Source organism: Corapipo altera, unplaced genomic scaffold (assembly GCF_003945725.1).
Source record: "Corapipo altera isolate COAL_440 unplaced genomic scaffold, ASM394572v1 47, whole genome shotgun sequence".
Taxonomy (NCBI): Eukaryota; Metazoa; Chordata; class Aves; order Passeriformes; family Pipridae; genus Corapipo; species Corapipo altera.
In genome coordinates this window covers 1700090-1723688 of record NW_020884897.1, presented here as the reverse complement: position 1 = coordinate 1723688, position 23599 = coordinate 1700090, and the positions used below count along the sequence as shown (strand labels likewise).

General features: G+C 38.3%; 1 protein-coding gene across 12 annotated transcripts in view; it reads left to right on the top strand.

Annotated features, from left to right (window-relative positions):
- Nucleotides 1-394: 394 nt before the first annotated feature.
- The window catches only part of ARHGAP12 (Rho GTPase activating protein 12), a 75121-nt gene continuing 51916 nt past the window's right edge, over nucleotides 395-23599 (top strand). For 3 of the 12 annotated variants that reach the window (XM_027648486.1, XM_027648484.1, XM_027648481.1), the window contains exons 1-2: nucleotides 395-524; nucleotides 5318-6066. In XM_027648486.1, the coding sequence (XP_027504287.1) occupies nucleotides 5401-6066 (666 nt within the window). In that variant the 5' untranslated portion in view covers nucleotides 395-524; nucleotides 5318-5400. The remainder of the gene's footprint in view (nucleotides 525-5317; nucleotides 6067-23599) is intronic. The other 9 variants (XM_027648489.1, XM_027648480.1, XM_027648491.1 and 6 more) reach the window with 5 other exon arrangements.

Here is a 23599-nt window from a genome sequence, read left to right as displayed (position 1 = left end):
TGTGTCGCGCTATTTGTGGCCGGCCCTCGGAGTCAACAACTTAACAAAAGCCCACACCGAGGAGCCAGCGAGGCCGGGAGGGAGCTCGTGGAGGTGCGGGGTGCTGCAGCCCGCCTGGAAAGTTGTCCTGACAGTTGTTTGAAATGCATCGCTTGTTCAATATCTGAGTCACGGGGAATTATTGAATGCTTACTTATTATGCCGTTAGTGTTTAGGGACGTGTGAGCTCCCGGAAGGTAGTTTACTCCAGCTACTGCTTGATTTCTTAGTATGTTAGTAATCTCTGAGAAAACAGTGAAGGGCTAAGCTTGTTTTCGTAAAGCTTGCAAGTTGTCTGCGTTTTGGTTATATATGTTGTTTCCATTTGCATGTTTGCATCTATTTTTATACAACTTTTGCATGCTCTAGATGAACACTTTGCAGATGGTGGTTCTTACAGACACCGGTGAAGGCTGGTCTGCGTGAAAATACTGGCTGAGGAGTCAGGTGTGCTCGACAAGGAGTGGTGCCCCTTGGGAAGAAAGGTATGAATAGGGTTGGATTCTGACAAGGTTATTGTAGGACCAGTCTCCCAGGCAGTGGCAGTGCAGAGTACAGCCTGAACTCTTAGGAAAACTGCCCAGGGAGAAGCAGAACCATGGAATCTATTGAGCTGTAGCCAGGGTATCTCATCTGGCCTGAACTGTTAAGAATTTATCTTAATTTAGCCTCTGTAATTGAGTTTATTTCTGTATCAGCACTGTGGAAGAGTTCATTTCAGCAGTGAGTGAAGTTTGATGCTGAAAATGGAAAAAGATTACACAAGTCAACTGCTGCTGCTTTAAAGGACACTGTGAACAAGGTCACACAAAGAAACTTAAGGCAATGAGTTAATAGTGGCGTTTTTAACAACTTATCTTCTTGTATTATAAAGTAAGTAACAATTCCATAGCCACAGTGAGTAAGGGGTTTTTTTCCCCAGAGGAAAATAAAAGAAATATCACAAAGTATTTTTAGTATTTCTCAAGTCAGTTACCTGGTTCTGGAAGATCAGAAGAAAATACTCTGTGCCTGATAATCTCAAGAGAGAGATATGAAATACCTATTGCTTAAATCCTGGTTTTTTTGGGGGTGGTAGGGAGTCTTGAGTTCTAGGATAATGCTGAAGTTAGGAGTGATCATATATAATACGATATATGAGCCTACTGTATATGTATCATATATGATTGTACTTACGAGACTCTGTCTTATGTAAATGGTCTTGAAGAAAACACGATCTTGTGTTTCAAGGTAATTGAGTGAGCATCATTCTACTGTCAAGACTGGATGCTGTAGGGAGGTGAGAGTGCTGCTGCAGGGTTTGGGTTGCCCTAGGAAAGGCTCACCTCAGAGCAGCCCTACAGCTCTCTGAGCCCTACCTGTCTAAGGGTGGCTGAAGCTGTCACATCGGGTCTAGATAAACAGTGTCGTTTTGTGGGGACACACATAAAATCTAGCTAGAGGCAAATGTTTGCATGCAGAATCCCTGGTGCTACGCGTGCACCCGCCTGTGGGGAGAGCTGCCCCCGGGCCCTGAGTGCGGAGCGGGCTTTGCCATCCCGGGAGGAGCGGAGCTGATCGGGCTTTGCCATCCCGGGAGGAGCGGAGCTGATCGGGCTGTGCCGCCCAGGGCAGGGGCGCGGCGGCGCCCGCGGGCGGAGTGCTGGGGGAGAGGGAGGAGCTGACCTCTCGAACACCGAGGGTTGCCAGCCTTACTCAGCCTTAGCTGAGTAAGACATGGGAACAGTTCCAGTCGCAGTCCGAAGGGATCTCTGCTTCGGGTGAAAGACCTGCTCGCCTATCGCTTCCTGAACGTGGCCGGGCTGCTGCACCCGGGGCCGTGTGTGTCATCACCCGTGTCCTCTGCCGCGGGACAGCAGGAATGCTCCATGAAAGATGTGGTTCATGTTTCCACGTGGGGATGTGGCTCACCTTAGCTACCCTGTAGCGATTGGGTTCTTCCTCACTAGAAGAAAAGTGAGGCCTGAGTCTTTTTTGGTGTTCATGAATGAGTTTTCTTAGGTCTTCATTGCTAGTGAGACCATTTGTTATTATTAACCTCTTAATCAGATATTGAGACTGTATTTGAGGTATTAAAGCTTACAGTAAATGATTTTTCATACTTATTGTCCTCTAATTAGGGTTCTTCAACCTTCTTTACTAAACTGGGTGCCTTCAGCATTACAGGTAATTGTAAAGGAAAAAAAATGCAGTGAGGTTACAAGGTCTGACCAGCCATATCGCTTCAGTTGTTGATTAGTAACACAATGAAGTCAGTACTCCAAATGTCAATATTGTGCATTCACACCTGCTTCATTGTGAACCCCTCATAGGGCAGGTCTGATCAAGGCTTCCATGGCTCTTCAATCTGTGTTCTCTGAGGCAGCTTCATGAAAGGACATTACAATTAGCCATCCTCTGCGCTGCACATAGAGTACATGTGACGCAACAGCTGCATTAAAAAAATTCAAGCAAAATAAAAATTAATGCACTTGAATTAAATCAAGGCCATGGTATTTGTTTGCAGACCTACAGGGTTAATTTCCCACCTATACCATAGGTATCTCTTTCTTCTGTGTTGTGGAGGAGAATTAGAGCCTTTCTTGATCCTGATGATGTGATCTCTTTGTATAACTGCTTTGGTGTTCTGGCCAAACACAGAACAGAGCCTGACTCTTTTTGATCGTATGTTCAACATTACCAAATGTTTGCTATTGACTTGATAATTTTGCAACTTGGATGAAAGAACAAAATTTCTGCTGCTTATTTTTGTTGTTTCTTTTTTTGTTGTTGTTGTTTTGGAAAGGGATGAGACTGCAAAACTGACTTCAGAAGTGGATAGAACTATTTTTGTAGTGGTTGTGTTTTATTTAACTAGTATTTCTTAAAATTTTATGGTTTTTTAAACATAAAATGCAACTTGTTGAATCTCTCTGTCTTGAAGAAATTTTAAGCATGCATTCTCAATAAATAATCATATGGAACTGGCAGAAGAGAAATGAAAAATTCAAGCTTTTAAACACTTGTTAGCCCTGTGGGAAATTGGAGGCTTATGTTCTGTTTTTGGTTTCTGTGTGGGAGAAAGGACAAGGACCCATTCACTGTTTCTCTATATTTCAACTTTTGAGGTAGCAGAGCTTTGAGGTAGACTGCAACTCGGTAAGACTTGCATTTTTCTGGCATATGACCTGGAAGCCATGAAAGGGGTTGGTAACAACTTTGAAGAAGTGTTGCAAGAAGTCTGGTTTAGTAACAAGAAAAAAATAACACTTGCATGGCAGAGCTTCCAAAACTAGGAACAGAGTGGGAATGGCTGCAATTTGTTCATGTTTACCTTCTGCTGTTGTTGCTAAACAACTGCAGAGCTGCACTTAAAAATATCTATTTATGTAGAGCAGCAGGTAAGCAAGTTGTTTTGTACTGAGGCTGCAAATAGACTGTAATAATATGAATGTCAACGTACCATTTTATGGTAGAGAGTAAACACCAGAATCATGGCATTCTTTTCTACTGCTTTGTGTTCCTATTGTCAGCTCTGTTGAATGTGGTACCATCATTCCTTCTGCCAAGTCCTCGATAAAATCTGGCTTTGTGATTCCATTTAGAGTCCTGTAAATGGTGGTCACTTTCTAGTTACCTGTAGGAAATGCTTTCTGGAAGTAAAAGACGATGGATGCAAAAGAGAGAAAGACAGATTAAAGATGGGCACTTCTGTCTTGGCATCATACTTTAGCTTTTTATCTTCTACTTTTTCTCCTAAGTTATGTGGCAAATGTATTTTTTTCAAGGCTCAGATCAAATAACAGAAGTGGCAAAAGAAAACTGAAGATCTCTCAGTGTTTTCTGCTTTAGCTCTCCCCAGAAGTTCTTTTTTGTTATTTTTGTCCGTAGTACTGTTTAGGAACTGAGTTCACTCTGCATGTGTGTGCCTGCATAGAATTGCATTAGTTCCCCTCTGTGGCAGGGTAAATGCTACAAATCTCATCATAAAGTCTTAACTTGCAGAGCTACAAGTTTCTACATAACTTTTTTTATTCATTAAACATGGGTTTAAAAATGAAAAGATGTATTTGTTAACCTTTATAAGATTAAATGTGGCAGCATTTTACTTGAATTTTCCTGTGCTCTATGTGAATGCTGGAGGTCTTTCCGTTTACTTTCATGAGTTGTTTTTCAAGATTAAAAATCACATCTTTCGTGTTAATTTACTATGTTTTGTTCAGTGTAAGTTGGCAAGACTGATGCTTATCCACTCATGAATTCTGACATTAATGCCACATGATTAAATAGAGAGAACTTGTAATTCACGGGTGTGGATGCAGTTGTCTGGATTATAAGGTGCTGAAAGTACTTTTAAAAATTTTCATGTATTATTATCCTTTCATTTATTATCCATTTTGGTTTTGGTTCATAGTTCTTGTTTGTTACTGTCGAGGTTTTGGTTTGCATTTTCAGTTTTAACCCTTAAATATTTGGTTAGTTCAGGTTTTCTGTGAGTTAAATATCACAAAAAGCTCTCTTAAGAGCAAACTTAATATACAGAATTTAGAGCAATGAAACCAAAGTATTTGGGAAATGTTGAATACTTTTATCTCATACTACCATGATTCTGAGTGTTGCAGTTATAGTAGCAATTTAGATAAATGAATAAGAAAAAGTGATTATAGCACTTCTTTAAAAGGCAACGTGACCTGCAGCCTTAGGCAGCGTGGGTCATGCAGCCCCCTGGTCGTCTCCTGCTCCAGTGAGAAAGTGAGCAGGCTCTCAGGGGCCTGCAACACTTGTGGGTCAGGGATTGCCAGTACATTCTGAACCTAGTGACTGGGGTGTAGCATTGCAGGAAGATTTAAGGGATTCTGTAAGGAATGCTGAGCACTCTAAAGGGAGTCCTGAACTGAAAGAGGAATCAAGATAAGGGAATAATAGTCTTCTTTTGACTATTTTGATTAAAATCAGTGTAGTAACACAGTTTCGTGAAGAAATTAAGCCTGTGTGTGAGCAAGAGATTGACTCAGACCAGTCCTCCCACCAAACCTCTGATGATCAATCAACCTTATTTTGTAAAAGAAATAACAAGCCATTTGATAGCAGGAGACTTGTGTGAGTAGGAGAGTTAAATCGGTGGCTGCTGTTCTACTAATTTTTCTGTTTCATCACAGGAGAGATATCTGAAAATACTGCACTTTTCCATCAATTAATTAATCTAAGGTTGACATAGGCAGGATTATTTTTGAAATTATTTTCTCATGTAGTTCTCTTAAACAATCACTTTATTGCATATACTCTTTTTGTCTTACAGCTCTGATTATTAATGGAAAAATAATACTGGAACAGAATGTTGCTTACCTTTTGCCTGAAAAGGTGAAATCTTTTCAAACAGAAATGGCTGATAAGGGTGGAAAGATCCTTCCAGGACAATTGTACATTCAAGTGGAATACGACTATGAGTACGAGGCAAAGGACAAGAAAATTGTGATTAAGCAAGGGGAGAAATACATCTTAGTGAAAAAAACTAATGATGATTGGTGGCAGGTCAAAAGAGATGAAAATTCCAAACCCTTTTATGTGCCAGCACAGTATGTGAAGGAAATACCCCGAAAAGCACTGATGCCACCTGTGAAACAGGCAAGCATGCTGCCAAATAACACTTTGAAGTTAACACATGGATTACAGAGATCGACGGAAAATGTGAATAAGTCACCAGAGCTGTCTAGTTTTGGAAAATCTCCAGTTCAAGTGTCTTGCTTAGTTCGAGATGCCAATCAAAATCTGGGACCAAACAATACCCCTGGTCAAACTCTTGGTTTGAGTCTGGACCTTACCCAAAACAATGGAAAACTTAACAACGAGTTGCAATCTCCCAAGGTTTCCAATCAGTTTAGAACCATCTCCATGGGTCATTTCCCATGCCCAGAGTTCTTGGAAATAGAGAAGACCAGCTTTTTGCATGAACAATCTTGTGATTCAGCAGGAGAAGGCTCAGAAAAAATTCACCAAGATTCAGAGTCTGGAGATGAACTCAGTAGTAGCTCCACGGAACAAGCACAGGTAAGCTAAAAAGTGGCCCCTGTACGTGGTTTGTTTTCTCTCATTATTGCCATAATTGCTTGCTAGTGTTTTGAGATTTATTGCTAATAAATTCAGATGAAGTAAAAATGTCTTCTCTCAGCATGAACTTGTTATTGGAATCTGAACAGTTGATGAGTATAGCTCTAGTCCTTGCAGAATTACTGTGCTTTGGGAATTCCATTTACATTATACTGTGATTGAAAGTTACAGAAACACTATTGTTCTTTCTTTATTAGGGTTGTTTTGATATGACACTGAATTTGGGTTATATTTTCTTTCAGAGGAAGGGAACCTACTGTTGTAGCTCTTCACTACTTGGCTTGTTGAAATAACAGTGCTAGTTACTATTAATTTTTCCTAAGTGTGTATAGATAGGATAAGAGCTGTAAATTAATTTATGAGTGGGTTTAATAGTTTTAAAATGTTACACTTAAGATTTTCATGGAGTTTAATTTCTGCCTTGATTATTTTATTTGTAGACTTTTTTAATGAGTCAGCCCTGCCAATTCCACTTCTCACAACTTTACTCTAGATTAAAACTCAAAACATGTGAGTTTGTTAATTAGTATGGAAGAATCTCAGGAATGGTGTACTCCTACTTCAGGCTAAAACTGAGCATTGATGGCCTTTGTCCTTAGTAAAGCAGTTTCTCTCAGTCTTTATTGTTTTTTTTAACAGGCCTACCCCACCCCCACCAAAAGATTAGAACTCTGACTTAATCAGGTCACTTCTGGTACGGGTAACCAACTTAATTAGTGTGTTGTAATCCAGGTTTGTTCTTAAACCAGTGATGTATGTGTACATACACATAATTATATATGTGTGTGTGTATGTAGATAATTCCCCCACCTCACATCTGCCTCCCCCATCTTTCTGTAGGCAGATGTTAAATTATTTTAAGTTCTTTTAAACACTCCCTGGTCTTGAACTTTCTTACTCTGTAGTGTGAAACTCTTGTTGAAACTGTTGTTGCTTGGGTAAAACTGATTTGGTTAAATTCCACTTGGCAGCATGTATTCAGAGAACCAGATGATCTCAAGTCAAACTTGATGCTAACTTTAGAAATTGAAAATCATTGAGAGCTGTGAATCAGTACTTCGCTAATAAGACACAATGAAGACAAATCTGCTTAGGAATGAGTCAGTGTGGGAAGATCTTAAAGACAGAAGATTTATTAGGTGATTTATGTAGTCTTGAACTGTATGAGCTCATATATATATTTATTGAAATACTCAGAATCATTGGTTTTTCAATATCCTACTGTATTCTTGGCCTCATTCTTGAAATTCAGAATGTCTTTAGTTACGGGACAATATGCCTCTAATATTTGTATGTTTCATGATAATTTTATTTTAACTTCACTCCCCTGCCTTCCTCCAGATAAGGAATAAATAGGATTGCTGAATTTAGTTTCTTTTCTTCAATAATGTCTTTTGTATGCAATGAGTATACCAATTGTATGCCAATGAGCTTTCTTGCACTTTCTTTACAGCGCTGTCCTAACTCAGTGTAGTTGATATGAACCAGTTGGAATGATAAAATGATAATTAGATATTTATTTTAGAAGCGTGTGTTGGCCTGTTGACTGCCATAGTAATCGATTGCCAAACAGATTATGAGAATATTGAGGAATGCTTAGAAAGTATATCCTACTTTAAATAGTTTACCACATTAAAATTTATATTGCATGTTAGGACAGTTCCTTCTTCTGTGTTGACTATAATTTGATGCATTTCCTTCTCGAAAGTAGATGGAATTAATATTACATGGGTGTCTTTTGTGAATAATAAATATATGGCCTACTGCTCAGTTTTCACTGGACTTTGTGCCTGTTGATGCAGTGACACTTAATCTTTTCACCTTTCTCCCCTCTCCCACCCTGCCCCACTGTACTCAGCGCTACAACCAATTTATAAGTTTGGATTTAAGCGGGGCAGCAATGCACATACTGTAGACTTCACTGGGTTATGGAAGGTCTGAAGAGGGGAGTTTTCACAGTGCTTAAAAATAAATATGCCGGATTTCAGCTGTGGAAAACTTGTGGCAGTTTCTGACTGATGTTGCTGAAGAACTTGCCATTACCGCAGTCTAGGGCAAGGAGAGCGCGGGTGCTCGCTGTGCCTTGCAGTTCGTCTTATTTTGTAACTTAATCTCATTGTGCGTAATCACAAGCTCTTTAAATACAATGAAAATGTTTGACATTTAGTAGCCGTGGGGATTAAAGCAGTGGTAGCACTGATGTCACCGTTAGCTCAGTCTAAATATTCGGAGTGCCAGGCTTCTCACTGGAACAGCCTGGCGGTTTTTTAGAATTCTTTCAATAATGAGCATTGTTTAGTAGAAATCAGCTGTGCAGAAATTAATGGCTCAGAAAGCTGTTTTTATTGCTCTTAGTCTGTAGTGAGAACATCAAGTTCCCGGCTTTCAGGCATAAACAGGATTTCACTTCACAAGACTTGACTGTGCTTCTCCCTCCCCTGCCTGCTGTAGAGTTCAGTTTTATGCAGTCTGCATTATAATAAACTCTAAGCTACAGGTGTTTTCTCTTAAATTTGTAAGATTAGAAGCTAGAATGACCTTACTAATAATACCTTTGTGTGGGTAATTTTTTGGGGGGTATTGAGGTGATAGTATTCAGCTTTAGCCCAACCTTCAGTGTGTTTTCAGAGGAATGCTTCTGTTATGAGATTCTTCTAAGAGGTGGTTACATTATTCCCTGAAGATGATCCTCCTTCTCCTTTGCAGTAATGAACTGCAGGTTCTGCAACTGTACAGTCTTGAGCTCATAGGCATGCTGGCTGTGGAAATCCTGGAAGATCCAGAGCCTCCAAAGTACTGCGTAAAGGAAGGATTTTTTTAGCAGATGAGATACATGAAATGAACGATAGAGAGGTGGCAGTGTGAGCAGAAGTATTTGCTAATGGAGATGTGGCACAGGATCTGGTTAAGAGAAACCTCAGGACTGGGGTTTTATGCAAAGAAATTCCCACTATTGGGTGCAACTGTGGTGCATAAGGCATTGTAAGAGTCATGTTAGTTTATGGACTAGGAAGGCTGGAGGTAATTAGAGGAAGTAGGGCTTGACAGGAAACAAGTTTCAATTTAACCAGATTTAAATCTCTGGTGGAGACAGTAACTGCTGGTAGAATTGGAAGGGAATGAAATGGTTCAGGAGCGAATGCACAGCTGGGTGTAAGAATCACTGACATGATGGTGTCACTTAAAGGTGTGAAAATTAAATAAAATTTTAGGAAAATGTTGTCAGATGTGATGTGCTGATCCCCTAGGAAGGTCAAAAATACTCCTCAGAGATGCTGGGAATGTGAGGGAAAAGAAAATTTTGGAAGAGGAATTCTTTAGCAGATATGGGTAGTACTTGAAAGAAGCAGATGGGAGGTCCCAGCAATATGCAGTAGAAGGAGAGACCTCAGTAATTGTTCTGAAGAAAAAAAAAAATTACATGTTCAGGCATGCCTAAACAGGCAGGAAAAGATGAAGCAAAACTAGAAGACATTTAAAGTGGTCTTGAAATCAGCCTTGGGCAGAGTTTGCAGATAAAATCTAATAATAAGTTTTGAGAGAGAAGGTGTGCAGACAGGGAGAGAGTTGGGTAAGTTCAGAGATCATGTCCAGGATATTTAGGTGTTATCTTTGAGGATAATACTTTGGAATAAAGTTGTTACAGAAAGAAACTAGAGTCTGCTTTCAGCAATGCTAATGCATGACCTATGGTAAAAAACTTTGTGTCTGATCAGTGCTACCTCCTCTTCTGTCACAGGAGACATAGTATATATTTAAGAGTAAATACATGCCTGGTCTTAATGTTACTTTTTATGCTTATTAAAAGTTACTTTTAGTAGCAGGCTGGTTTTAATCATTATAAATATAGACAGTGACCTATTTGCAAAGATTGTTCTGTCTTTCATCCTCTTTAGTAATTGACTATTGCATAAACTGTGAAGCACTAAAGGGGATTATCACTAGGATGACTGTTTTGCTTTGATTAATTCTGAATAGTAAAGATCTTAAAGGGCTCTTTTTGTCTTACCTTTGCAATTTCTGTGGGATTTCTGTAACTTTTTAGTCAAGAAAACAAAATATTTTGTGTTTCTGTAGCTGTCAGAACAGATCTTCTGGAGCTATTGGCATTCTTGGCTTTGTCACTTAGTTTAAGGACTGGTGGCAAATGATTAGTGTTAAACTGCCTTGCTGGTCAAATATTAAACCTCTAAAATAAATGGCTATCACTGTTTTGTGAGGCCCAGAATTAGTTTGCTTCAATGATAGGAAATTTCATGCTGTTTTTTTTTCTTCATTCACTTGTTCAAGGGATAAATAATTTGACAGTATCAAGGAAGCATACAAGAACTTTTTTCTTAATAAAACTGAGTATATTTGCAGATTCATGGTGTCATGTATAATGTAATATTTTGAATTATGCTTTGAGTACTGTCCTTTAATCTCTTAACTCCCTAAAATCAGTATTTGTTATTCTAATGGTGCTAAATGCTGAAATAAGACTATTATAATGAGGTGAAGAATAACTTTCAATGACAAGGAACTAAAAGCTTTATAGTTTGAGTTTTATAAAACATTAATTTAATTTTTTTTTGTAATTACAGTAACTGCTACCAGAACTTTGTAAACAGCTTGAAATGTTTGCTAAGTTACATCAGTAACTCAAAGGTTCTAGGCAGATGACATTAAGGAATACTTTTCCTGGCTGGCTTTGTGTGTCTTTGTTGTTGTTGTGTTTTTTTTTTCCTACCTAGTGTCAACAGGTCTGGATAGTTTCACTTTACAGTGGTGCTGTTTGTGATCAGCTTGGTCTTAGTATTTTTAATATGTAAGTCAGGTAGCAGATAGTTGTCCCTCTCAGTCTGAGTGAGTAATTCTGAATTTAGATACCCTAAAATGAGAAGCCACCGTGTCCCATGAACACTGCCCACAGCCCATATCCCATATCCCCCTGTGAACGTCCCTGCTGCAAATCAGATTAACCTTCTTTTAAAAAAGCCCAACAAACACGAGTATTACCTGTGTCAGGCAGTTGTCAAAAAATCGTGAACTGTGAGACAGGTTGGGTTTAGTTGCTCTAATGCTGATTCAAATGCTCAGCTGAGTAAGGTACAGATCTACTTGTTGCATGGAGTTTTGTGTTGAGCTTTCAGAATTGAAACAAACATCTAGAGCACGATTAAAATTCTGCAAGTGCCAACACAGTCTTTTGACTTTTCACCCCTATTTATCTTAATTTCATGAAGAAAATGATAAAGTGGAACTTCCAAGACTTCAACTTACATGAATAAACTTCTGCCTTTCATCCTGCTAGAATTACTTACCAGCTCAGATGAAGCTCAAGCTGCACTGCCTAAGGAATAAGGGTCATAATATGGAATTGATTTTTCTCTTTTTATCTAGAAAAGTGTAATTTCGAGTGTGCAATATGAGTCTTGGTACCTGCTGTCCTACCTGCCTTTTCTTTTGAATTAGTGCAAAGTGCCAGCCTCAGCAGGGTGAGGACAGAATCTTTACAGACGGTGGAGTAAACGCTTAAACAGAGAAGTGGCCCTAGGGAAAGGAATGGGTGTTTTGTCTCACTGCTTTCTAAATTGAAAGCAGCTGGAGATACTGGGGACTTGCTTGTTCTCCCTTGGCAGTGCTTCTGTCATTTTAAGTTGGGAACCTCCAGACATAGAAAAGACTTTGTAGTAGATAAAACTCTGTTTGAGGCTGTTTGAGAATATTTGATCATATCTTGCTCTCACACATAACTCTGGATATAAACAACTGCATTTGGTATGTCTTTACCTAGTTGTGATCTAGGCAGTTGTTTAATACTGCAGTGCTTGCCTATGGAACAAATGTGCTGTTATTCTGTAGAATCCTAAAGAAAGTGTCATTTGTTTCACAGCAGCGTGACAAAACGGTGGGGAACGTATGACTCGGTAGAACAAAATACAGAACACTTTTTTCCTTTTTTTTAGACAGCTCTCTGGAATAATAGACATTAGTGCTTAAAAAAAAGAAAGTAAAATCTATGCGTATCTAGTATCCAAACAGCTGATATTTCTCTGACGTGCCCTGCCAGGTATGTTTGATTTAAAAATGATTGAGAGAAATGGGTTTTGTCTTTATGTGGAGTTTGTTCTAATGATAAGAACAATACTTTTGGCCAAAGCAGTCTTTTAGGATAGTATGAACTGAAGATTTTCAGATCACTTTTGCGATGGTGAGTAACTGGACAACGTACTGTTAGATTACATGTATCAATTTTGAATTTAGCCTATCTTAATATGGCTTCTGAGCTAGCTCTTGGGAAAGACAGTAGATTTCTAGTGGATTTTAGTTCTATTGTAGTAGATTCTTTTATGAAAGTGCTAGGTTAGTGCAGACAAGCAATCAAATAAGCATGGAGAATGTCAGTAGTAGGAAATGGAGCAAAACAGAAATCCAGCATGCTAATTCAATGGTATTTCTGAATTCTAAATAGCATGCAGTTGCCAGCTTCTCTCATCTTGAAAAGGAGATAATGGTGCTGAAAATAGTGTAGAAGAGATGAAAAGTAGGAGCAGAGACATGGAATAGTTCTGTGAAGGTCATAAAAACCTTCTGTGATAGTCAGTACACATTTAGTACTGCATACAGAGGACTCCCCATTTTTAAGTTGTTACTGTGCTTATTGTTGCTGAAATGACTGAGAGATTGTTGAGAACTAAAGCAACCTCAATTTTGGTATTTTTTCCTTTCAATGGTTTTTATCTGCTTGTCTTGTCTTTGTAAATTCTTTTGACAGAGATTTGGAGCTTCTGTACAATGATGCTGTGAAGACTGGCATAGGTGTTATGAGTCTATTTTAATTCATTCTAGTTCTCTATCTGATAAAAGTTTTCTAAATGAAAGCTAGAAGTTGAAGAGCTGTCTGAGTTAAGGTTATTGCTTACGTTGAGTTTTGATCTTACATTATTTGCCTTCAACTTCTATTTGTAATCAAAATCATGATTAGAAACTTACTGGCTCCTGCTTTGAATCTGAAATTATATACTACATTTTGAATTTAATTAACATAGTTTTTAATGGTTTACCTAGGGCTTCTGGATGATCTTCAGATTATCTAGTTAAATTAAGCAACTTCCCTGTGTTTTGATGAAACACAGTGCTGAAGAGCAGAGTTTTATGTATGATTTCTGCACATGTCTAGTGTACACAGTTGCCATCTTTTGCTTTTTGTGGATTATTGTTCAGTTGAGTCACTCTGCTGCTCTAGTCACCACCTGAAGTAAATACAAATATTTACTTCAGTACAGCAGTGAGATGGTGGTGCTGTCCTATGCAGTGTTGTGATGAGTGTGTCTGTTGCCCTTTATTGCAACTTGAGCAGTCACAGTCTAGTGCAAAGTCAGCAAATCTGATGGACTGACTTTTTAGTGTCATTGATGTGATGGGACACACATGCAACAAATATGCTTATGTAAAGACATACTGTAATAAAATGTTGTGTCTGATAAAACCAAAAATACAGTTAACAAACTTTCAACTGCTTGTTCAACATATCTAGTGTATTGTATACACTTTTCTTTTCCAGAAGCCTTGAAAGATTGCCAGGATATTGTCTAGAAATTTTTCATGCTACAACAGAAACTCTATAGTATTGCACTTAGCTATTGTTTATCTTTAGAAGAAGTTTTATCCTGCCTTAAAGTGTTGTAACACTAAATATGAGGTTCTTGAGCAACTTTGATTTGATTGCTTTTCCTGTTGAAATTGAATAAAGGTGCTTTCCCCCTGCCACTGATGATCTATCAACATGCTTGACACTATCCATATCAGTTCTTGGTTATCTACATCCAATTGAAAAAGCTAATAGATATTAACATGTCATGTCATAATATGTCATGCATAGCTGCATTGTGCTTTAAACATAGGGAACTATATATGTGCATGTGTATATATGTATATATACATATATTCTCTACATACAATTATATATATGAGATACAAAAAAATCAGGGCTTGTTGTTCTGTTTCTTGATAGCACTTTGATCTTGAGATTCACAGCATACAGTGTGGCTACCAACTTTAAGCTCCTTCACGAAAACCCCATGAGATGTGCTCATCATTACTCTTTTCTGTCCTCCAAGTAAGTCCATTTGTCCTGGCTGTGACTTTGTTCTTATCATCCCTCCCAGGTGCTGCACTCTAATTTTCGGTGGCATTTTCACGCTACCCTGAGGCTCTGTAATTTTCATACTGCGTGTAATGTGTTACTCCTTCGTGTTCACACCCCCGGGCTTTGCCAGAGGACTGCATCGCCTCCTCCCAGGCGAGCTTTTCACAGCCAGGCTCTGTGGCTGCCTTGCTTTAGGCAGGGAGCTGAATACTGAGTGCTTCAGAAGAGACAGTGTAGCCCTGCCTGTGGCCCAGTGGTCACACAGCATTGTCCTCCCGACCCTTTGCTCATCTCTCATTCACTCGCTGAGCTCATCTGCTCGCGCTTGTGCCCGTGGCAGCTCTTAAACCATTGCCCAGTGCAGCCTTCTCAGTAACAAGCTTCAGCCTTCAGCTCCATTTGCTTTCCTTCTTCTTGCCTTTGCCAACCTGAAGGTCATGTGACTGCCTGAGAAGACACAACATACAGGATGAGGGAAGTAAAACTTTAGATACTTTTTCCTGTTATTTTTTCGTAGTTCAATCTCAGAGACACTTGTCTCTGTTTCCCAAGGTTGAGAGCACTTAGCACTTAGTTCCTATAGCAAGTTGTGGGTTGTGATGCACCAAGGTGTAAGTTTTAAGTATTGTTTACTTTTCAGTTAATTATATATATAAAAACTACATGTGCTTGGGCTTGGGTTTTTGGTTTGGGTTTTTTTTCCTTCAGTTCTTTTACGGAAAAACAGAAAAACCCAAGTGCTGAGGTAAAGATCTAGCTCTAAACTCTTTTATTATTTTCTTCTTATATAAGTCTTCTTATGTAAAGCCTCAGCAGATTGTGTCCAAACTTAAGGTGTGATGATACCCTGTACAGCATTTGTGGGGACTGTAAGACAGTGCTTTCTAGCTGCTGCAGGTCTTTGGTATGCTATTTATTAAAACAACTGAAGAGAATGCTGTGGGGTAAGATGATACTACACTGACAAATTCTTTCTTTGCAGTTGATTTTCTGAGGAAAGTCTTTGACTGTAGTGTGAAGGGCTACATTTAAATTCTGTGCCTAGAGGTGGTCTCAGGAATTCCATATGCTTATCCTGCTCTCACATCATCTTCTCACAGTGCCTTCTTACTCTCTGTCCAGAAACTGCTGCTTTGCTTCTCAAAGTATTATGTTAAACAGCGATTTGAGTGCCAAGCCAGGCCTCTGTGTTGTCCTTGGTATGACTGGATCTGGGCTTGAGTACAGCCTCAAACTGTAAAGTAAATAAAATTCCACAAATACGAAGTCATTTTGTATCTTCTTAATGTCATCTGAAACAAAAATTGCTGGTTTAATGTCTAATTTCATTGAGGTAAAGTGGTGGTTGCAGACTTACTTTGTTTTAACATCTTTTTTAATGTTGAAACATGAAATAAAGTGACAGAGGGATACTTATTTACTCTGGATACTGAATTGCAGAAATAGCTGTTCTTAAAAATGAAAGACATTCTTGCTAGTGTAAGGAAAATAAAGGGGAAGAAAAAGTGCAGAAATGCATGGCTGAGTGTTTCATGCTTTCTGCTCTGAAACTGGATGCCAACAAACTGTCTGCAAGTAGAGGGAAACAGACTGAGAAATACAGTCAAAGAACAAATACTTTTTTTAGTTGTTGTAGGGGGGAAAAAGAGATGAAACCTGGTTGAGATTCCCATAACAATTTTATTGCTTGCCTAGTTCTGCTGCAAGCAGTACGAATAGCCTATGGCTGAGTATTTCTGGGGTTATGAGATGTCTTCAAATGTACAACTGTGTACTTACTTGCCTTCAACGTTTAAAAAAACCCTCAAAAGGGATCTTCAAATATCTCTAACTTCTTGAAGTTATGCATAGTGGGTTGGATGTATTTCTAAAAATATTTATCCTACTATTTGGTATACTTTTGCAAAACAGGATCCTAATGTTAGAAGTGGAGTTATTGTAGCCTATTTTAGCTCAGTTAAAAGTTGAAAATTAAAAAGTATCTTAGAAGCACCATGGCATAATTATGTACAGGCTTTTCTTTATGTGGTCTTAAACACCTACTAAGGAAAATATTCCTGCTTTGCTCAAAACTTGAAGCACCTCTTATATAAATATATAAATATGATGTATATAAATATGCCAACTGCTGACACTTACTTTGTTCACTGTATTATGTTTCTTAAGGCATAATTTTGAACTGAAATCTTGATTTAGTGTTCTTTGTATGTCTTCTCTGGCATGAGACTTGGCTTTCTACTTTATCCTTCATTAACAGACAAAAATGTTATACGTGATGTAATAGTAGATCTTCTTTGTCCTAAGTCATTAAAATACATGAGTTTGAGGTGGTTCAAGCAGCCCTAACAAAACTTGAAAGTTTTGCTTGTGTGCTGGAGCATATATATTGTGGAGACAATGTCTTGTGAATTTAGAAGGACTTGTGACATTTTGTCTTAATTCTTTATATCCCTCTCCCCTCTAGTATAAGTGATAGATGCTAATATATGTGGGATTTTTATGGTTTATTTAGAAACTTCAACATGCAAACTAAACAGCTGATGTAGGTATGTGTACTGGAGGTGACAATATGTAAAGAGCCTGTTACAAGCCCAACTTGTAAAGGGAATTTAATTTTTAAATATTTGTCCAGTGGAGCTGTGAACTTCATTTCCATTAAGTGCCAAAATCAGAAGTAATTCTTTTTCCTGGTCAGAGGAGTTTTCAACACAAAACACATGTGAAGTATTGGAAAAACAAGAAGTACATTCATTTTAATGTCAGGCATGTTTTCCATCTATTGCTTTTTGCCTTAAGGTTTGATTGCTTCAGGCAGGCCGGTGAATGTTCCTTTCCAACGTACTGGGAGACAGTGAAGATATCAAAGAAATGCAGTGTCCTAAAATACCAAAGGCTTCTTTGAAAATGAAATTGTAATCTCTTCTCTAAGTTGTTATACAGTGACTGTCTTGCACCTTGTACAAAATCTTGCTGTCTGTCACAGAACCCACTAATTATATTCAGTGTTACACAGTAAACATGTGAGAGGATACTGGATCTGAATGCAGATTTAATAAAGGATAATCTAGTACAGGGACTGGTGGTTTTTAAAGACAGGAAGGTTTAATGTGTTGACTGTTGGTTGAAAGCTGCCAGATGTAAATGAGTTTTGATTTTAAAATAATGAAATTTTAGATATCTATTTTAATAATGAGCTAAATGAATAAGTGGGAGTATGACATCTAATTTTAATTTAACAATTTAAAAGATTACTTGTTAACTGAAATTATGTTTACATATGTTAAAAATGATGAATAGTGTGTGAAAATGTCTTTTTTATCATCTGTAATCTTCACTGTTTCTTGAGGGAAGATTTATGTGGAGAAAGAAACTTATGAAAACAAGCTGCCAAAACCATCAATCAGCTTCTTGGTCCAAATAATTTGTTGGGGGAATCTTCTCATAAGAGCATATTATGCTAAGAATCTCATTAAGGGCGTACTTTGTGACAAGTGACTTTTTTTTTTTAATTGATATTTGTAACTTCTTGCTGCTACTAGATGCGTTTTGTCATGGTATGCCAGCTAGTACAGCCAAAAGCTCTGTGCTGCCATGGCAAAAGGTGGCATAAAACTTCAGTTTCTGCTCAAAAGGGATGAATCCATATTCTAAAATGTGAAGTAGGCGTTCTTAGCAGAGCTTAACTGCTTAACATCTCGCTGTGTTCCTCTGAAGGGATTGATGGCTGCAAGGCTCATCTTGCAGCTTGAGGCTTCATTGTGGGTTTGTTACCATTGCTGCACTGTTGCTGTGCCAGATTGCTTACCCGTCCTCTAATCCCCCATTTCAATGGCAATCTAAAAAGCACGGCTATAACACTTCCAGTAAGTGTTATTTAGGAGATACAGCTAATCACACTCTCTACTCAACTGCTGCTCTTGTGAAGACAAAAGCATTTGGAGTAATCTTAGCCTAAAGCCTATTCAGGTATTTAAATTTTCCCAATAGCTTTATGTTTTTAATATAACCGTTGTACTAGATGTGAGTGAACAGCAAAATCTTAACAGTCAACAGGAAGAATAAGCTCTATTAATTGACAGCTGTGCTGTAGAAAGCTCTCTGGGCAGTGTGCTGATCAGCTTTCAGCACTGTTACTCTACAGGCCCTCATGGGACCTGGAACTCGGAGCTCCTAGTATGTCTGCAGTTGCCATAATACACCTTTTGAGGGGAGCTCAAAGGCAATGTTGCTAGAAAACAGCATAGAAGTCAATGGCAAAATATTCTTGTATACAGTTATTTTAAATATATTTGTTTTTCTGTTGTTCTATTCATGGCAAATTAATTGTTTTTCCTGAAATAGAAATGCTTTAAATGTCACTTGTTTGTGATACTCTGTTTTAGCTAAATCATCAAACAAATACAACAGATATCTAAAGGTGTGTCATTTACTGATGACCATTGTAGAAAAATAACATGCCCTTCGCCCTAGTATATGTTTCTCTTGGAGATCCCCAGAAATTTCAGCTTCCATTCAACCTGTGTTTTCTGCAGATGAACAGCTGCTTTCTGTCAGCTTTCAAGAACAGCTTCATGTGCTCAACTTTACTATATGCTCTAGGGTAGAGATTTTTAAAACATACAGGTCCTTAAAAGCATTTTTTTTTCCAATAGCTTGGCAGATAGTGCTGCCATACTTTATTATACTTGTAGTTTCAATGAGAATGTTCTCTAAAGGCTGGTGGCTCCAGCTGATCCACTGAATGCTGAGCACAGAATTATAATTCAGCAGCGTGGGGGAGGGCTGCAGTTGCAGTGGCGAGCACAGGGCACCGCTGACTGCCTGTTGCTTAATCAGCATGAAACTATTAGCAAATTCTTGCTATCTCAGCTATAATGTACTGCTAATAGGTCTGCTTTATTGCATAGGACAGTCAAAAAAGCCTGGAATGTTTTAGTAATTTTGAGTAGCATAACATTCCTCTTAATGAAGTTTGACAGCATTTTCTGAACTCCCTCATGCTGTATAATGAGTACCATAAATGCATTCCTGTGTACTAAGTACTGATAACTTATTTGTGTCTTTCCTAATGCAAGTCTTCTTACATGAAAGCTTTTGACATAATTTTAAATTCTAACGTTTTATATAAATTAGATTGCTGACAACAAAAGCATCTGTATAATTAGTTCATTTAAACGTACTCTCTAAATTTTGTCAAAAGTTTTACATTTGTCAGAAGACTCTCTAAGGCTTACTTCAGTTAGAAAAATGTCACAGAACTTGTTTGTTTGAGGTTTTTAAATTTAGATTACCTTTCACCCCTGATATTTTAGAATGTGCTTTGTAATCTGGAGTACACAGATGTGTGTGATGTGTGTGCTAGTGTGGCCTCTTTTGCTGGGATCATCAGGAGTAAGTTTCAGAGAGGGCTGGTGCCAGCTATCTGAACCTGACTTTTTCTTTTGCCTCTCTGCCTTTTGTTTTAGGGGCAGTATTTTTTTTTTTTAATGGCAGTTTAATAACTTTTTCATTTACTGATAAATCAGAATGGATCTTTTGATATCTGGGGCTTGGGATGATTTTCAGTTTTAGTTGTCAGCAGTGAAAAATGGTGTTGCATGGCAGAAAGACAATTCAATTATGTCAGTTTATTTTGCTTTTAGTAAGTTGTGAATTTGTCTTTATAATCATGGGAAAAGTGGGAAGGGTCACTGTTTTCCTGCTTCTCAGCTTGGTACTGGGCAGTCTGCACAGACAGTCTGCATGATGGGCAGGGATGTGACAGAGATCTTAGCTTCCTATTTTTGTTGCAGGATCTGGTTTGCTTATGGCTGCTCTCACTCATTTCTCTGTTACATCTGAGAGTCTTATCTCATTCCTGGAGCCAGAATTCAAGAGGAGTTTTTACAGTCTTAATCCAGCACTGCTGCTCATAGTCAGAATGGCTCTAGCTTGACTACGGTGCCATCCCTGGGAAGACATAAAGATATGATCTTTATGATCAGTGCATCTTTAGCAGACCTTGTCTGGATTGATCTAACTGAGACAGCAGACCTTTGGAGACAGAGTCTATTTCAAATATCAAAATACTTGACTCCCTCCCCACACACACCACCTCCTCTTTTCTGGCAGGCTGTGCCTCTTTGTTTCAGCTCTTCATAAGAGGTCTTTCATCCTCAGGACCTGCAAACAAGCAGGGGGATTTCTGTTAAACATTTAATTACAGTAGTTGTTGATACTTGTCTGAAGGAATGAAATCCACACAGAAAGCTGGAGTAAGACTTTTTTTGTGTGTCTGTGTCCCCTGTTACTTACACAGTTGGCTTCTACATCAAACACAACATTATATGTTGAATAGATAGTACCAAGCCTTTGAATTGTTTAGTCGTCCATGCAGCATAAGGGGCCATTGGAACGTGTTCTGGCACCTGTTTTGTAACACATACCAGTGGACATAATGCAGTAATTTTCTGTGTGAAACCTGTAACTGTTATGTTTAAGAAAGACTGTTGAAGGAACAGAGATACTCTGATCTAGTTTTGGCTTTTGAGAGTGGATGGCTGTGCTGAGCTTTTGGGGGAATTGTTGAGGAGCCCATCCATTATTATTCTTTGAATACTGTGACACACACCATTTCTCCTTCCCCCTCCCTTTTTTTTTTACCTAAGTTTCTAGACCATTTGACACCCTGCCTTAGTCTCTTCCCAAATTCTTTTACTGAAGATATAATAGACATGCTGTATGTAGTATGCATTGATGCTGTTTTGTGGTTCTTTCTCAGTTATTGTAGCATACAATCCACATCCTAATGGCCACATAGAAATTATTTTGAACTTCAAAAATTACAACTAACTGCTTCTGAATAGATAAATAATGAATTTTAGATTGCACTGCAGTTACTCAGAAGTGCAAAGAAGTTAAGCAAAAGCCCCAAAGCCCAGTTCACTTAGTTTGCAAGACCCCTGTTTTGTATTACAAAATGCAACTTGTTTCATCATTTGCTTATTTGCAACTTCTCAAGGAAGACAAGTGTCTTGAAAATTTCCTGTCAGTGCTGCAGCTGTATAAGTGAACCAGGGGGAAATGGCCACAGGTGCCAGTAAAACTGCTCTTCATTAAATGTGTGGTTTGCCAGCTCATAACAGTTTGGGGTTATTTTTGCAAATTGTACCTGGAAATTAAGTTACCAACTCTGATTCTGAGGGCTGTGAAGTGATAATTCACAGTCAAAGCACAAGCATTTCTACTTGTCTGGCACATTTCAGGATATTGCTTTGGGTGACTTAAGTTCTGTGCTGGAAAGCTTCTTAGTATAGAGGGGATTTTACTGCCTTTGTGATCATCTCTGAAGACAGAAGTGGATTTGTCCACTGTTGAACTTTCTTGCTCTGAAAAAAAAGTATGTATTATTATAAAAAACTTATGTATTAATCCCACAAAGTATAGCACTGTGTATATTTTCTTTGTTTTGCATATTACTGATTTTTTTGGGGTTAACCACCTCAATGAACAGGACAGGAGCCACTAGAGGGTCGATGTGATTGAGAATGGTGGCATGTCCTTATTTTTTCTGAAATCTGAGAAGCTTGATTCTCCAAATTTCATCCCTCAGATTTGTGGGGATGTCTGAAATTGGAAGAATGAGTAGACCAGGTGGAAATTTCTTGCTTTATCCATGTCAGTTTTGCTACAGGTTGAAGAAAATTGTCCTCAGATTTTTTATTTTTGGGAAAGGTGCATGAGGGGAGGGGAGAAAAATCTCCCCTTCCCTTATTGGTATGTTTTTATAACACTTCTGGGTTGTAACTTATTTTGAGTGTTGATATACCCTGGTGGTTTGCAGAGGAGAGGGGAATATAGCATCTTTTCTTGCTTAAATTGAGTTAAGATATTCCCACCATTCCTGACCCAGATTTTTCTACTAAAATTTGTCAGTAATATTTTTTTAATTTTTCAAGAAGTGACAATAAGCACTCTGAGTAATATACTGTTCCTATTTTTCTTGAAAATAAAAATTGACAGATGTAGCAGTGCAGCATGTAGTCCTTTGCCTCTGTATGTTTTCCATTCCATCTCATTTGATGACACTGTGGCAAAAGTATCCCTTTTCCTTCTAGTTCTGTAAGGTAATATATTAGATGCAGACTGATGGGCAGTTTTCTTTGCTTGTCCATGCAGACTGGTGGAAGCCCTTCAGCATTGCCAGAATTGGTGAGTGCCTCACTGGTAAGCACTCTCACTCTGTGCCACAGCTGAATTCCCTAGATGGGCTTATTTTGCAGTTACCTTGGTTTGTGTGTTTCCTGAAATAGTCATAATGAATAAGGCTTATCATCAAGTTTTATCAACCATTGGTGGTGTGTCAGCCATGTATGGTACCCTTTTTCTTGTGGTTGGAAGGAAGGGTTTGTGTGGCTGTGAGGAAAACAGTTTATTTCTTTAGTGCCTATGTAAAGTGTTGCATGTGTTAAATTTTGTGTTGAAATAGTTTTCTCAAAATGCTAACGGAGTTCAGAGTTCAGAGTTTTCATTCCAAGTGGGGGACTTAAGCTAGTAAGCAAAATTATCTTTCTCTCTTTACCTTTCATCCTACTGCTGTTTTCAGTACTCTGAGGTGACAGGAAGAGCTGTCCTTGTTCATCTTAAGAATCTTTGTTATTCTCTGCATGAGTTACTTGGGTTGCATGAAGCCTCTTTTGCTTCGGGTATGTTCTTTAATGCTCCAGTCACTATGGTACCATATTGCTCGTCCTTACAGACTGTTAATTTTTCATAAGAAAAACCAAGGATTTAAACCCAACCTTTCTGTCGTGCATACTTGTACAACAAATCAGCTTCTTACTATACACTTTTAATAATACTTCTCCATTTGTTTCTAACTTCAGATGTGAATGTGCTGCCTTTCAGGATTAAGGATACAAATGTGTGACATTGTGAAAGTAAGAAAAATAGAGAAAAACCCACTGTGGTTCTTTCTCACTGCATAGAGACAGGAGCAAGAATGCCAAAAGTGCTGTTGAAAGGTGTGGACTAAACTGCACTTAAACTTTCAAGGAAAGTTCCCTGTTTTCCTGGTCAGGCTGTTGCAAAGTTTAATTCCTTGTTTGCTCTGTACCTTAGTATTTTTTTTTTTTTCAATTTAGCCTTTTTTGCCCTGTCCCTGGGAGAAATAGACAGCTCTTTACTTATTATTGTTTCTATAACTGATTCTGTTTTAGATACTTGAAGATAATTCCTTCTCTCAGCCACCTTTGAATTTATTTATGCACCTAAATCTCCTTAAGAGCTGACAAAGATGTTCTGAAAGAGAAGGTCCTGTTCTCCTGTCACCTTAGTCAGTCAGACACTTCAAGGGTGTCACTG